At 47.9% G+C, this 14051-nt stretch overlaps 1 protein-coding gene across 2 annotated transcripts in view; it reads right to left on the bottom strand.

Annotated features, from left to right (window-relative positions):
• Positions 1-2315: 2315 nt before the first annotated feature.
• FAT3 (FAT atypical cadherin 3) overlaps positions 2316-14051 on the bottom strand; it is a 654685-nt gene continuing 642949 nt past the window's right edge. For both annotated transcript variants that reach the window (XM_072726163.1, XM_072726162.1), the window contains exons 24-28: positions 11806-12458; positions 7856-7969; positions 6158-6217; positions 5573-5608; positions 2316-4924 (exon numbers count right to left, since the gene is read on the bottom strand). In XM_072726163.1, the coding sequence (XP_072582264.1) occupies positions 4302-4924; positions 5573-5608; positions 6158-6217; positions 7856-7969; positions 11806-12458 (1486 nt within the window). In that variant the 3' untranslated portion in view covers positions 2316-4301. The remainder of the gene's footprint in view (positions 4925-5572; positions 5609-6157; positions 6218-7855; positions 7970-11805; positions 12459-14051) is intronic.

The raw sequence follows: 14051 nt of genomic DNA, 5'->3' as shown, positions 1-14051 counted from the left end.
GCCGGAAGGGTGCTACGGTCCATACCAATGGATCCAAACACACTTCAAATGACTGTACGATTCTCTAGTGCATCTTCAACACTGGAAGAGACTAATTATGGCCTTTGTGTAATATCACATACTTGTAATTATTGCTTTTCATTATTACATGAGGAGAGAAAATCTGACTCTTTTCCTACCTCTTAGCCAGCTGGCTATGTATTAACTGATGCCAAACCCACAAATGGTGACTTTAAACTCTAGAATTATGCAACCAGAAGCTTAAAGCCTTTGTGGATTTCCACCAGAATAATGTGCAGTTGAATGTCACAAGACAAAAACCAAGCATAAACACGTAACTGCCTTCTCACAGACCACACAAAATGAGAACTCTGAAGCAGCACCTCTTCACATCTCCATTTCTTACGGTTTGAAACTAAAAACATAAAACATAAAAGCAATGTGTGTTGCACTGGGAGGGCACAAGTGTGAAGAAACCAGACAATTATCTGGGCAGCCCATGCAAAATGAACACTAGATCTTCCTGGATTTGCTCCCAGGGAAGTGTTTTCTGGGTCTCACATGATTCTTTGCGGTAATCTCTTTTCTCAATTACCCTGACTTTGATTACATAGACACAGCATTGGTGGGGGCAGTTGGGCAGGGTGTGGGGGTGAATGGGGTGGGAAGTAAGTAGGAGTTGGCCAGTGGTGTATATGTTTTACTCACTTCTTTTTCCAGGCTGTGCTAGTGATTCCCGGGGGCAGTTCCAGATAAGTTCTAGGAATGCATCATAAATGCCCTTTCCAGGCCTTCCAACTGATTGTCTGATAGGGTAAACCTCAAATGCATAGACTTGACCTGCTCTTCCTACGAAGTCTTCTACAACGGCATCTCACAAATGGGCAGGACATGAGTAAATGGCAAGCTGGCATGGAATGGAACTCAGCAGCAAAACGCTTGCAGGAGGAAGCAAATGAACACGTACTTTATTCATCTTTTACAACCCCATAGCTTCTGCTTACTACAGGACAAACACCAATGGTCCAGTCCAGCTACTCTCAACCTTACAAGACTGTGTGCAATATAGGTAAAGTGCCTGTAACAGGCTATGGAAAATGGCTCCCAGGAGGTAGCATGCACAATAGAAAAAAGGGCAAGACACTTATTGGCTTACATATTTTCCATGTGGTTCATCATGGCGGAGCAGGGAGGAACAAACACCAGAACTGGCAGTGGTGGGTTGGGGGGGTGTGCCGAAGGCTCGAGGAAAAAAAAAAAAAAAAAAAAGAGAAACAAAACTGCATCCAGTAGGTAACATTATAATCAAAGTTTTGCTATAATTGATGCCTGGCCTGAGTTCCCTTCTGTAATTATCATTCCATCCTTATTTTAGAAAACATTCATTTGGTAAAAGCAGCATTTTGATAAATGTCCAAAGAAATGTGTGAATTCTGTAACTGCATCTTTCCTGGGGATGGGGTGGGGTAGGAGGAGCTGCAAGGAAACATGAGATCCTAAGGATTCCAGAGAAATAATCTCCACGAATTCTCTCTTCTAGTATATTTCAAGGCAGGAATGTGGGAGGTCAGAAGGTTCCAGCAGAAGCAGGCAGATACCATGTCCCAGGAAGTTAGGTGGTGAACAATGTTATAGAGAAAGAATACTGGTTAAATGATGGGTTCTAGTTTAGCTACTTCACTTTCTGCATGAGCTTGGGCAAGTCTCATCCCCTCTCTGGCCATGTTTCCTCTTTTATAAAAAACAGAGATTAGACAAGCAGACAGCTCTTTGGGTCAGCGGTCACCCCACCCAGTTCTATGCTGGCCTGACCGCAAGCCGGCCTGTAACCTACAGGGAAAACTAGCTAAACCCAAAAGTGAAAAGAGACCATGTGTTCAAAGGTAATGAAAACATAACACATGCTTGTCCGGTATACATTTAGCTGCAGAGCTACTCTGCAGAAAATCAGGGAGATCTGCTGAAGAAAGAGGTATTTTATCTAGGTCAGAGCAAAAAGAGTGGGCACAATTTTCTTGGGTGACTTCACAACAGCATTAGGATCTATTTATTCCTTCATTACCGTGTCACTCAGGCATTCTCCCTTGAGGAGATGCTGTGTAAGCAGTAGTGACTCATCGGCATTAATCTCGTTCTAATATTTCCTGGGGGCAAATGAATTGTTGGTTTTACTTTGATGGTTTTTATGTCATTGCATTATTAAAAGTGTAGCAGTGATTCTATTCTAGGCCATTAGTTCATCATTTTCTCCGTGACGCTTGCAAATGTGCTTCTTACCTAAGAAAAATACCAAAGACTTTATTCTCAAAAGCAGCCTCAGTGAAATTTCATTTATTTCAAGACCACAGTGCGGGTAATGCTTCCATGAGTAGGTCCAACCAAGAGACAGGGAGAGGAGAAAAGCTGAAAAATCTGTGAAGTGTATCCTCGACTCAGGAAGCTTGGGAATGAAAAGGAATTTTTTTTTTTTTTTTTTTTTTTTTTTTTTTTTTTTTTTTACAACGAACTTCAGAACACTGACTCCTACAAAGAAGTGCCTGAACACAACTGAAGCAACTAAAAATATGTCTAAGTGGATGATACACAGATTCAGGACAGTACAATCAACACACCAATGCCATATGTCACCAGAAACCGTGGACACAGAGATTTGCTCATGAAGCAGATAGTGCAAATATGCATTTATTTACCATGGCCACTGTGCACGCAGCCATAATCTGATTGAAGCAGAAGAGGAAAGTCGCTCAACTTAGTAACTTTAAGCTTTGAGTATTGGGGTTATCGTATCTCTGGCGGAATAATTCTCCTGTCAATTTTGGAAATTCAGGGCCAGAGCCCACATGTCAGAAGACAGGAGAACCCCGGGGTGTAATTAAACATTACACATCTTTCAAAGATGAGTTTAGTCCTGGAAAAACTATAACAAAATATTATTATTTTTTTAAAAAGCACAGTTTTGTTTTAAGTCAATATAAATGGCAGTACCTAAATAAAGTTAACTGAACCGGAGTAAAATATGGCATTTGGTGTTTCTCTAACATTGTAGAGATCAGAGAAATTGGAAGGTCTGCCTTGCTGGCAGGATTTTCAACACAGTCCACATCCTAAAACCTTCAGGTTAGCTTTCCTCAAGAGCAGCCTTATTGAGTGCAAGCACATTTATTTGTACATAGGCCCAGACACACAGACTATTATAATCTATACACGAGAACTACTCTACTTTCTTCTTTCTCAAACATAATTGCATTTATAGTGATGATGCTACCAATTTAAAATAACACTTAGACCTTATCTGCATTATCAAGAATTGTGATTATCCAGCTGAAAACTTTGAAAGTCCATTTCCCTTTTTCCCACTGAATTTGAATTCTGTTTAAACCTCTAAATGAACAATGTGCCCAAGTATGGTTTTTTTATTTACTCCTTTTCCTTCCTGATTCTCAGAACAAAGGCCAATTTCTACAGTCATATTAAAATTGTAGCTATAGCCAGGAATATTTACCGGAAAACACACAGAAAAAAAAAGAAACAGATAATCACATTCTTTCTAATGTCTGAACAATGCTAACCTTCCCCCAACCCACAAAAGCAAGCCCAAATATTCTCACATTCTTCTCCACTGATACCTTTCTCAAAGATCATAAAGCCCAGCTATATTATATTGGAGGCTTAACACAAACAAAAATAACTAAGCTTACGAACCATGTTACCCAAACCTAATTTTATAGCTGAAAACTGGACAGCTCATTAAAGAAAAATAGAATTGATTTTCAAGGCTTCAGCCCATTTTTTTGTTGATTTAAAAAAATTTCTCTTTTCTTTTGCCTAAGAGACTAACTTTTCCAACCATCATAACTACTATTTTCATCCCCCTCCCCCCATTGGCTCAAAATGACATGCAACAGTGCCTCTTTGCTCGTTGCCAGTTATGAATACTGCTGGCTCTGCCGCTGTAACCCTTCCGGGTCCCAATACTGCACAAAGCCACACGAGACGGGCTGTGTGACCAAGCAGGTGGAGTGTATTCCTTCGTCGACACTCAGTGCCCGGTCTTGGTCGTAAACGCAGGTACCTACTGCAAGGCTCTCTCTGTCACTTCTAAGAAACAATCGGAGCCTTTCCTTGTCACCCAGCTGGAGTGGAGCTTGCCCATGCGCGACGGCAGGACTTGTGAAGAAGTTCCTGGCGGCACGTCTGGTGTCCTTCGGGCCACCGACTGCGGAGACAGTCGCCAGCGCGGCCAGCTCCCTTCCCGTGGTTCAGCCACAGACAGTGCCAGGCACCCCCGGCAGGTGCGCCGTCTACACCTGGGTCTGGTGCTGAGTCTCGATGAAGGGAATGTGCAGGCTGGCGAGGCTGAGCTCTCCCACGCTCTCGTAGTCACTCATGGCTGCTTCGGACTCGTCAAAGCCGCAGCTGGCCGACACATCCGAGGACGAGGTGCCTCTGGAATTGTGCAAGGACAGAGACACGCCGTCGGCGGGGCCCGCCGTCTCCGCGCCCTGGTTCAGGCTCACGGCAAAAGTACTAAACTCACAGGTGGCGGGCGGGCCCACCAAATCCGTGTCGTTGGGGAACGGGTGGGGGGGGAGGTACTGGCTGGGGTGGAACTGGGGCCGCCTCCTGCAGTCGGGGCTCAGCGTGCCAGCCAGCGACACGGGCTGGGAGGGTGGCAGGGCCTCGTACTGGTCCGGGAAGTCCTCCGGCAGCGGAGGCGGCAGCTGGTCCTGGGGCAGGAACTCCTCCTCGTGGGGCGGCGGGTACTCGCTGTCGATGTCATAGCCGCCCAGGTAGTAGTCGCTCTCCAGCTCCCGCGTGCTGCCCTGCTGCGCAGAGCCGCCCTCCTGGTTCTCGTAGTTGGGCACTTCCTCTATGTCTGACAGGCGGGCCCCGGGCATCCAGTCCGAGGTGTCCCAGTGGTAGGCTGTGGGAGAAGCGCCCTGATGGTTAATTTCCTCCAGACTGGAGCTGGGGTGCGCTCGGAAAAGGGGTGGACAGGGACACAGCACCTGACATGCAATTAACATCCAAGAGGCCCTAAGATGCCAGGGGCATGTGCATGCTCCTTACAGGGCTCTAGCAGGGACCAGCCATGCTCTGGCCCCTGGAGAATGAGGCGATGGCCACTCTGAGAGATAGATGGTGCCTGGCTGCTGCAGAGCCTCACACTCGGCCTTGCCGGGAGGAATGGCCAGCCCAGCCGGGGCATGCTGAGGAAACACGGTCCCAGCACCCCTTCCCCACTATTTCCTCTTCCTTTCTGTGTGCTGGATGCAGAGCCAGGCTGGCAGCATGCTCCCAGAGAGGGGGCGGGGGTGTGGGCCCTACTGTGGTCCACAGAAGGCAGGGCGATGCATTGCAAATGGATGAAGGACACGCACAGTGGGGAGGCTGGGGGAGGGATGCTGGTGGGACTTTCTCTTCCAATGCCAAGCATACAAGACACCTGGAACATGCAAAATTCAGATCAAAGAAACCCAGAAAGGATGGAGAGAGAGGGACAGGGTAAGGGTGAGCTCAACGATTCAAAACATGGAAGTAAAATGTGATGCTGGGGTCGTGGCAGAGTCACCTCGGTTGTAGTTCTGTCCTTGGTCCATGATAGACACTGTTACAAATACAAAGTGAGACGTAAAGCTGATAATCTAAGCCAGGTGAAGAGGGTAACACAGAACATTTTAGATGACTTGAAAAGACATGCTCCTATTTCTTCTTGTTATTTGGAAAATAAAAAACAGATAAATCCCATCTATACCTGGCCCTAATTGTATTAAGTCACCACTAAGAGTTACCTGATGGAAATCAGATTATAGCTTTGAATGATTTCTTACACATTTCCAGCTTATAACAGGTGCTCAGTAGGTACACGTGGAACATAAGAGTGAGATTAGTAGTAATCTGGATTCCAACTGATTGGGTACTCTTCTCTTAGAGGGACTTTTATAAAAACGAGTACCCCATCGATTTAAAAACTTATGAGCTAATTTTTATTTCTCCAAAGTTTTAAAATGCATCCCAACCCCTAGAGAAACAGCCGGCATCCTCTAGGTGTCCAGCTGATTAAAAGCAACCCCAGATCAAAGTAACAAGGAAGCCATAGTTTCAAAAGGATAACCCCCTACACCAAAGAAATGTTATGGAAGAAAAAAGTAAATACCTTCATTCTCTATAGTGTCAACTACATTGTTGACAAGCTGAATGACAGTCACAATGGATGCTTGTGGCCAGGAAAAGAAGACAGGGGGAAGGGAAGGACAGTTTCTGGTTAGTCACGTATTTCAGATATAAGCCAACTTCTCTTCACAACAACGGCAACACCAAAGGCTCTGCATGCAAACACCCAAAGCCTCCCCAGTCTGCCCATTAAGGAGTGCTCCAATGAACGCTCTTATCTGGGGGGTTCTGGGGGTACTTGGAACAGAAGGGCAACAGCAGCCAATCTGGGGCCAGTCCTCTGAAAGGCACAATCAGCAGGAATTGCTAGATCATAAATTCACACCTCATGGCCCAGTGAAATCAATCTGGGAAGGCAGTGGCTCATCAAGCTCATGCTAATTTCTCATTAATAACTCCCAAAGGCCCTCAGGGGAAGACCTCACATTCCCACAGATAATTATTTGCTGGTCAGCCGTGCTGCTCCAAACCAAATGCCAGAGATGGGAGGATCACCTTTGCAGGAGTGATGGCTTCACACTCACATGATGATGCCACTGACCACCTAGAACCACCCAAGGCCCAGCTTCCACCAGTAAAGCACAGACAGGAGTCAGCAGCTGGCCTCTGAAATAGTTAGAATCTGGGAAGGAGAATTCTGTGCTCTCCATGGGTTGATTTAGCACCTGATAGCAGCAGTTTGCGGAGAGGTTATCAGGCTTAAAATGAATTTGTTGAAAATTCCTAACACCAACCACTTTGGTCAGGACCAACCCAGAAGGTTAAGCATGAAAGGCCAAATGTGTGAGCCTAAGGACACACAGAGCAGAGCCGGTACGAACAGTCAGCCAGGTATCATTGCCAGAGCTCTGCCTGGAGTGGAAACTTCCATTCTCCCGTGCATCCATATAAAATGCAAAGCAGTGACAGCCTTTGTTCTGTTTGGGGATAGGGGCAGGAGTAAGCATCATGGCAGACAGATGTGGAGGTATGCCCCTGACCAACCCATCCTCCAGAGCTGGTTCCTCAGCTCCAAAAACCCAGTCCAGCATTCAGATCCTCTCCATAAAGATAAGTTCACAAGAGGTAGTGGTAGCAGCTTTGGGGTGTCAATGAGGTCCATGAACCATATGGAATTGCATGCAACATTTTGGGTAAATGTGCATTTTTCTAAGTTGCTGATCCATAGTCACAGTATTCATAGAGTCTCCAAAGCCCAAAACCCCAGATGATTATAAGGGGACTTCAACTGAACGACGATGCCGCTTCTAGGGGAAGGAGTTTCTATGGGAAGGAGGTCTTACCTCTAAATGAATTTCTAATGATGGGGAGGTTGGGTATACAGGGAAGAGATTACAGCAGTAAAATTAGAAAAAGGAAAGAAATCAGAATTTTCTAGAGAGTATCATTTGGGATGAGGTGGTTCCCTTATGAGAAAAACCAAAGAGGATGCATTTTTGGAGGTCAGGGAACTTGATCCACCTCTGACACGGATCCCTGGCCTGCCCACAGCTGCAGCTCAGTAGGTGCTCCCACAGCAATGACACCCAACGATGGGGCCAGCCCAAATGCTGGTGAACACACTCCCAAGTCCACGATCAGGTCAAGAAACAGAACCGATCACATCACCCTCCTCCCACCCACTGACCACCAGCACAGGAGGCAGAACCCAAGCAGGGGGACACATGTCCTGAGCGCTTACCATTGTCGTCGCCAGAATCCGACTGGAAGGAGCTCAGGGACTGAACCTCAGAGTTGCTGCCTTTATTACTGCCTGCAAAGCAGGTCACTTCTCCGGAATCATCAACCCCTTTGTCTTTGCGGACAGCCAGAGAGAAAGCAGAAATGACATTGGTTACCTTGTGCGTTATGTCTAGCCCTCCCGCCCTCAGGGTTCACTTCTCAGAGCTCTTTCACTTGCTTCGAGAAAATAATTTAGCTCCACAATGGAAAATTGATTGTGTCACTGGGGGCAAAGGTCTGTCAATCAAGTGATTTACATTATGGATTCGAAACCCTTAACCCGTGGTAAATGAGCTTCCAAAGAGCTGACAGCCGAAAGTAGCTGTTCCCTCCTCAAAGTGAGGCGACTAAGTGAAGAGTGAAGGCAGGATGAAGTGGCTGGGTTGCTCTTTGCCATTCAGAGTTAATTTAAATCATTTACATGAACCGACGTGGTGTCAACACCAGGTTAAATGAGATTACTTATAAAATAGGGGTATAAATATTTTATAGGCGAGAATGCCATTACATTCATCCCAACTTCCATCTCTGGGGAGCGAGTGGAGTTCTCAGCTTTGCCTTCTAGAGGGCAGCGTCACATCATTTTTGGGAGTGACAATGTTCTGCAAATCTGTGTGGCAGGAGGGCAGTCAGTGGTGTGGACAGAGCTTTATCTACCCACTTCTTCCTTCTGGCTATGCAAGGACAGCCTGAGCAACACGCACTTGTGCATGAGCAAGTGCACACACACACACACACACACACACACACACACACTACAGAGCTATTCTCTTCTTTGATGATCTAAAGGAAGCAATAAAAACAAGCCATATCTTGATGTTGTCAAGTGAAAAAATGAATCAGTCACTTAGAGATGGTCTGGCCAGCTAACTCTGCCTTGCTTAACAAAGAAGGAAATCCACTCAATAAAAGCACAATATTTCAGGGGGAAATGTGAGCTTTGGCCTGAAGTAGATTTGGGAAATCAAGCTGTCACATTATGAAGTGAGTGGAGGAAAATGATCACCAGGAAAAGCTTCAAATCATCACATGATGTTATGGGGAGAAGAGACAGTGACTTGTGATTAAGGGCACGGTTGCTGCTGTTGGTGACTGCGGAAATCACTGTTTCCGCCACAAAGGGTGAGGTCGGTAACAGGCACTGTGGCTGCCCATCTGCTGTCGGATGCTGAAGCCACAGCGGAACGGTGAGTTGGATAAACCACTGATACAAGTGAAGCTGGCTGCCGGAGAGGAATTCACCTCCCACTGGCCATACTGCCCCAAATAGGAAAATGTGTCTCAGCAAAGCACAAGGTGAGGGCCGGGCTTAGCCCTGAACACTGGGAAGAAAACAACAAGTGACCCACTCCGGGTGGATGCAGTGCATCAAACTCCTTTCTTCATTTCATTTATTGTGCCCTCCATCGCTAAATTAAAAAAAAAAAAAAAGCCTGATAGCCGGTGGATCGGCAAGGCTTTTATAAAATCGAGCCATACTGGTCATTTGACAGGGGATGTATTTATGGTGAAAATCCAAGTGCAAGGACTCACCATGTGAGTGTGGCATTAGAAAGACAGAGTCCGCGGACAGCATGGTGGGGGCGGCCCCAGAAAAGAACAGAGGCCCTCCTCTGTCATCAGGTGTCCTCTCCCATTCAGACCCCTGTCCCTCCTTCTGGCTAACGCCCCCAAGAGTAGTACTGGTAAGAGCACAGGCTGTGGACCCTGATGGGCCAGGTTCTAGTCCTCACCCCTCCTTTTGCTAGCTATGTGGTCTTGAGCCGCTTATTTCACCCATCTGCTCCTCCACTTGGGTGCTCGCGTGGGCAGCCATGAGGACTGAAGATCCAACATACAGCAGGGGCAGTTTTTTTACATTCTTCTGCTGCTTCCTCCCCAAATCTCTCTGTCCTTAATCCAGTTTGCATTCTGGATTCTGTGCTGAAACACTCTCACTGAAACACTCTTCAGATGACCAAAAAGCTTGTAGGTGTCAAGCACGGTATTTTTTTTTTTTTAAGCCTGTATCCTTCCCAACACTTTCCCAGTGCGCAACCCTGCTAACCTTATCAATGGTCTTGGCTTCTGCATAGCTGCCCTGTCCTCTTTTCCTGCTCTCTTTGTCTCCCTTTCTGGTCTCTCTCCCTTCTGCCCACCTCCCACATGTAGGCACCCCCCGCCCCCAGAGAGTCAACCACTGTGCATGCAGATGATGTTCAAACTTTCCTCTCTAGCTTTACCTGTCTCCTGAAAAACAGAACCTGTCAGGGAACCCTCATGTGCCCTCTACACTCATCAAGCTGCTTCCTGCTTCTGGAAGGCCCTCATCAATAGTTTCTTACCAAAATCTTACTTATGCTTGAAGACACAGTAGGAATTTCTCCTTTCTCCACAAAGAGGCCCTTTACCTCCTCTGCTCAGATGCTTGCCAGCTCCATGTGAAAGCAGCCTCCTCTGACCCTCTACCCCAACATGTATCATAGTACTAAAACCCCAGCCTTTGGGAACTCCTGCTACTAGGGGATCTCTGCTGCTGAAATATAAAGCAGTATGGCCTGATGAAGTCACAGGTTATAACAGAGCTTGCCTTAGCTTCATCCTGACTGGTTTTAGGCAGGGGAAGCAATCACTGCTGCTCAATTAGATGTTCATGGAAGCTAGCTAACTGGTCTCTGCTTTCTTTGCTCTTTGGGCCTTTTTGGTCTGTTCTCCAGGGATCAATCAGAGCCATCTTTTAAAAATGTAAATTCGATCATGCCGTTTCTCTGCTTAAAAATCTGCATTGGGGGATCCCTGGGTGGCGCAGCGGTTTGGCGCCTGCCTTTGGCCCAGGGCGCGATCCTGGAGACCCGGGATTGAACCCCACATCAGGCTCCCGGTGCATGGAGCCTGCTTCTCCCTCTGCCTGTGTCTCTGCCTCTCTCTCTCTCTGTGTGACTATCATAAATAAATAAAAATTAAAAAAAAATTTTAAATAAAAAAAAAATCTGCATTGGGTGCCTGGGTGGCTCAGTGGTTGAGTGTCTGCCTTTGGCTCAGGTTGTGATCCCGGGGTCCTGGGATTGAGTCCGCATTGGGGTCCCTGTAGTGAACCTGCTTCTCCCTCTGCCTGTGTCTCTGCCTCTGTGTGTCTCTCATGAATAAATTAATAAAATCTTTAAAACAAACCTGCACTAATGTTGCCATTGAACTGCATTCACTTTCCCTGGTTGTTCACCAATCTCCAACTACCTTGACCTCCAACATGTCAGGGCCTTTCTCACCACAGGACCTTTGCACCTGTGGCTCTTTCCTTTGGCTAGACTACTGCTGCATGAGGCCTAAAGGAGAGGGAAATACACTATCTGGACTGGACTTTTCCTGTCTTCAGGTTCACCCTCTTGTTTCTTGGACTCTGCATTCCAGCCAAATAGAATGGCTTGTGTCTTCTGAGAGGCTCCTCCACCTTTCCACAGACCTTTAATCCACGGTCCAACTCGAATGTCCCTCTGCGCCTCTCAAGTCTTCACCCTACGTCTAGAAACAGCTTCTTCCTCTGACCTTCTGGCATATGCTCTCCGTATACCCCTTATGTCACTACACTGTTTGAACTACCACCAGGGAGTGGTGTGCTTCTGTGAGGAGACCGTGGGCTTTTAGAGTTGGCAGCTCTGGATCTCCCACCCTCTCTGCTGCCTGCTACTAGCTCTGGGACCTTGGACACCTGATGCGTACTCTCTGAGCCTCATTTTCCCCGCCTGTAAATGGGGACAAGAACCAGAGCAATTTTCCTGAACATTCAATGCCACAACACGTCACAACAGGTGCGCTGCCTGGGCGGGTTCTCGCTCGGTTCCCCGATGCCCTCCTGCTGCGCCAGCGCCCCCCGCCCCCCGGCTTCCCGGGGACCCTGGAGGAACAAGGGACCCCCTGCGGCCCCCTACTCACTGTCGGGTCCCGAGTCCCAGCCGTTCTTCCGGATGGAGTCGCAGTCGGAGCGGCAGGGCGACACGGCGGGCAGGTTGGGGGCCACACTGCACACGACCACGCCGCGCCTGGCCGTGAGGATGCGCGGGGACTCGGGGTGGAAGGTGGTCATCTCCTGGGGCTCGCCGCCCAGCCCGTCCACGATCTTATCCAGGTTGCTGCGGGAGTCGCCCTGGAAGCAGGGGGTGTAGGCCATGGGGCGCACGGGCACCTGCGGGGGCCCCACCTCCTGGTAGACGTTGCGCGCGTCCCCGGCGCGCAGGCCCCGGAACGGGCCGCCGTTGCTCTTGTGCAGCAGGGCGGCCGTGGCGGGGTCCTGCACCAGCGTGATGTTGTTGCGCGAGTAGTTCTTGCGGAAGACCTTCTTGCGGAAGACCACGAAGAGGACGACCAGCACGAGGATGACCAGGAGGACCACGGCGATGCCGATGAGCTCCTCCTTGCCCACGTACGAGTGGCCGGCCTGGATGTTGGGCACCACCACGGGGCGCAGCCCGCAGTACTGGCCCACGTAGCCCGGCGTGCAGTTGCACACGAAGGAGCCGAACACGTTCACGCAGGAGCCCCCGTTCTCGCACTCCTCCCGCTCGCACTCGTTCACGTCCTCCTCACACCTTCGCGACAAAACACAGAGCCCCGCTCAGACTGCGGGTCCCGCAGCGCGGCGGGCGGCCCCGGGCTGGCCCAGGGAGGGCGCGAGGGGCCACAGGTGCTGAGTGCGCCAGGTGCGCCAGGTGCGCAGGTGCGCCGGGTGCGCGCCTCGTGGGCGGGGGGCAGGGGCTGAGGGGCTGAGGGGCTCCTCCCAACCAACCCGATGGCTCTCACGTAGCCTGACCCCATCCAGGTGGGAGGAGGAGCCGCAAGGGAGCAAACGCGCTGTCGGAGAGGTCCTGGTCTCCAGGCCTTCGGGGCCAGATGCATCTCAGAGTTTAAATTTTTACAATTTTAGAAACACCATCCAGTACGTGTCTTTCATGTTCCGTAACACACCCGCCCCGCTGCTGGAACTGGTGGGGGCCGAGGACCCCATAAGCACATGCATACACCAGTGCTTCTACAATAAAGTATATGGATACTCACACTAAATGAGAGAAATAAAGACTAGAAATAGTCTCAGAGCCATTTTGTCTGGGTTTGCCACCAAATTGGTTTGCCGCTAACCTACCCTTAACCTTTTTAGTTCTCTGAGCTTTGGGGATTATGCAATTGCAGGGAAACAGCAATGAACCTATATATATACCTTGAATAGGTTTTCCCGAGGTAAGAAATCTTTGGTTCTGACATTTGCCTCCAACAGTTACTGTCATTTTTGGTCTCTCTGGGAACTGTGTGTGTGTGTGTGTGTGTGTGTGTGCGCGCGCACGCATGAATGCATGACTGCAGGGTGGTTAACAGAGTAAGTGGGTAGGTGGGCTAGAGACCTAAATATCTTACAACAGATTCTGTGCTTACGATAAAAGTTAATACTAATGCAGATTATCAGGAAAGAATGATCAGAGCATTCTAATGAAAAATAATTAAATCAATTTTATTCTCCTCAAAGCAATCCATGGCTCACGTTGAGTATAATTATAAGGCAGGCATTTAAGTCTTATTCTTTCTTAGTTTAACATTATGTGAGAACATGGACCTTCCTTCTCCTTCACTTGTCTCTACTTCAGCAATTGCTCCGATGTGTTCATTTAATGGCACGATCACTTATATCTTTGGTAATCCACCTTTTAAAATGTAGTCAAACGTCCCTAATTTGAACAGATTGAGGCCAGGTCATTCGGAAATTAGAATCACAGAGTATTTAAAAATAAATGCAGCTTTATTACTTTAAATTACATCCAACGATTCAAAGTCGGCTAAGTATTTCCTGGTAAAGTCCTCGGGAGATTTGCCTTAATGAATACATAAGACTGATCTGTAATTAGAATATCACTTGCTTGAGATTACATATATATACTTCTCAAATGATCAAGGATGGTTGGAAGTGGCGTTTCACTTAGAGCTTAAAACAGTCCCTTTCCATTTGACTAACACTTTAATTTCCCTCATTTCTTGGGGGGAAAAGGGTTTGCAAAGGAAAGGTATGCTTGAGTTTCTCAGAATGATCATAAAACGTTAGGCAGTAGAGTCCAGTTAATGAGTTTTAGGGAAATGGGTAATATGTCTGCCTCAGAATTATGCTGGAAATATTATGGGTCCTAGATGGATTTTAT

The sequence above is a fragment of the Vulpes vulpes genome, chromosome 11, assembly GCF_048418805.1.
Source record: "Vulpes vulpes isolate BD-2025 chromosome 11, VulVul3, whole genome shotgun sequence".
NCBI lineage: Eukaryota > Metazoa > Chordata > Mammalia > Carnivora > Canidae > Vulpes > Vulpes vulpes.
This window is presented reverse-complemented; position numbering and strand designations above follow the sequence as displayed.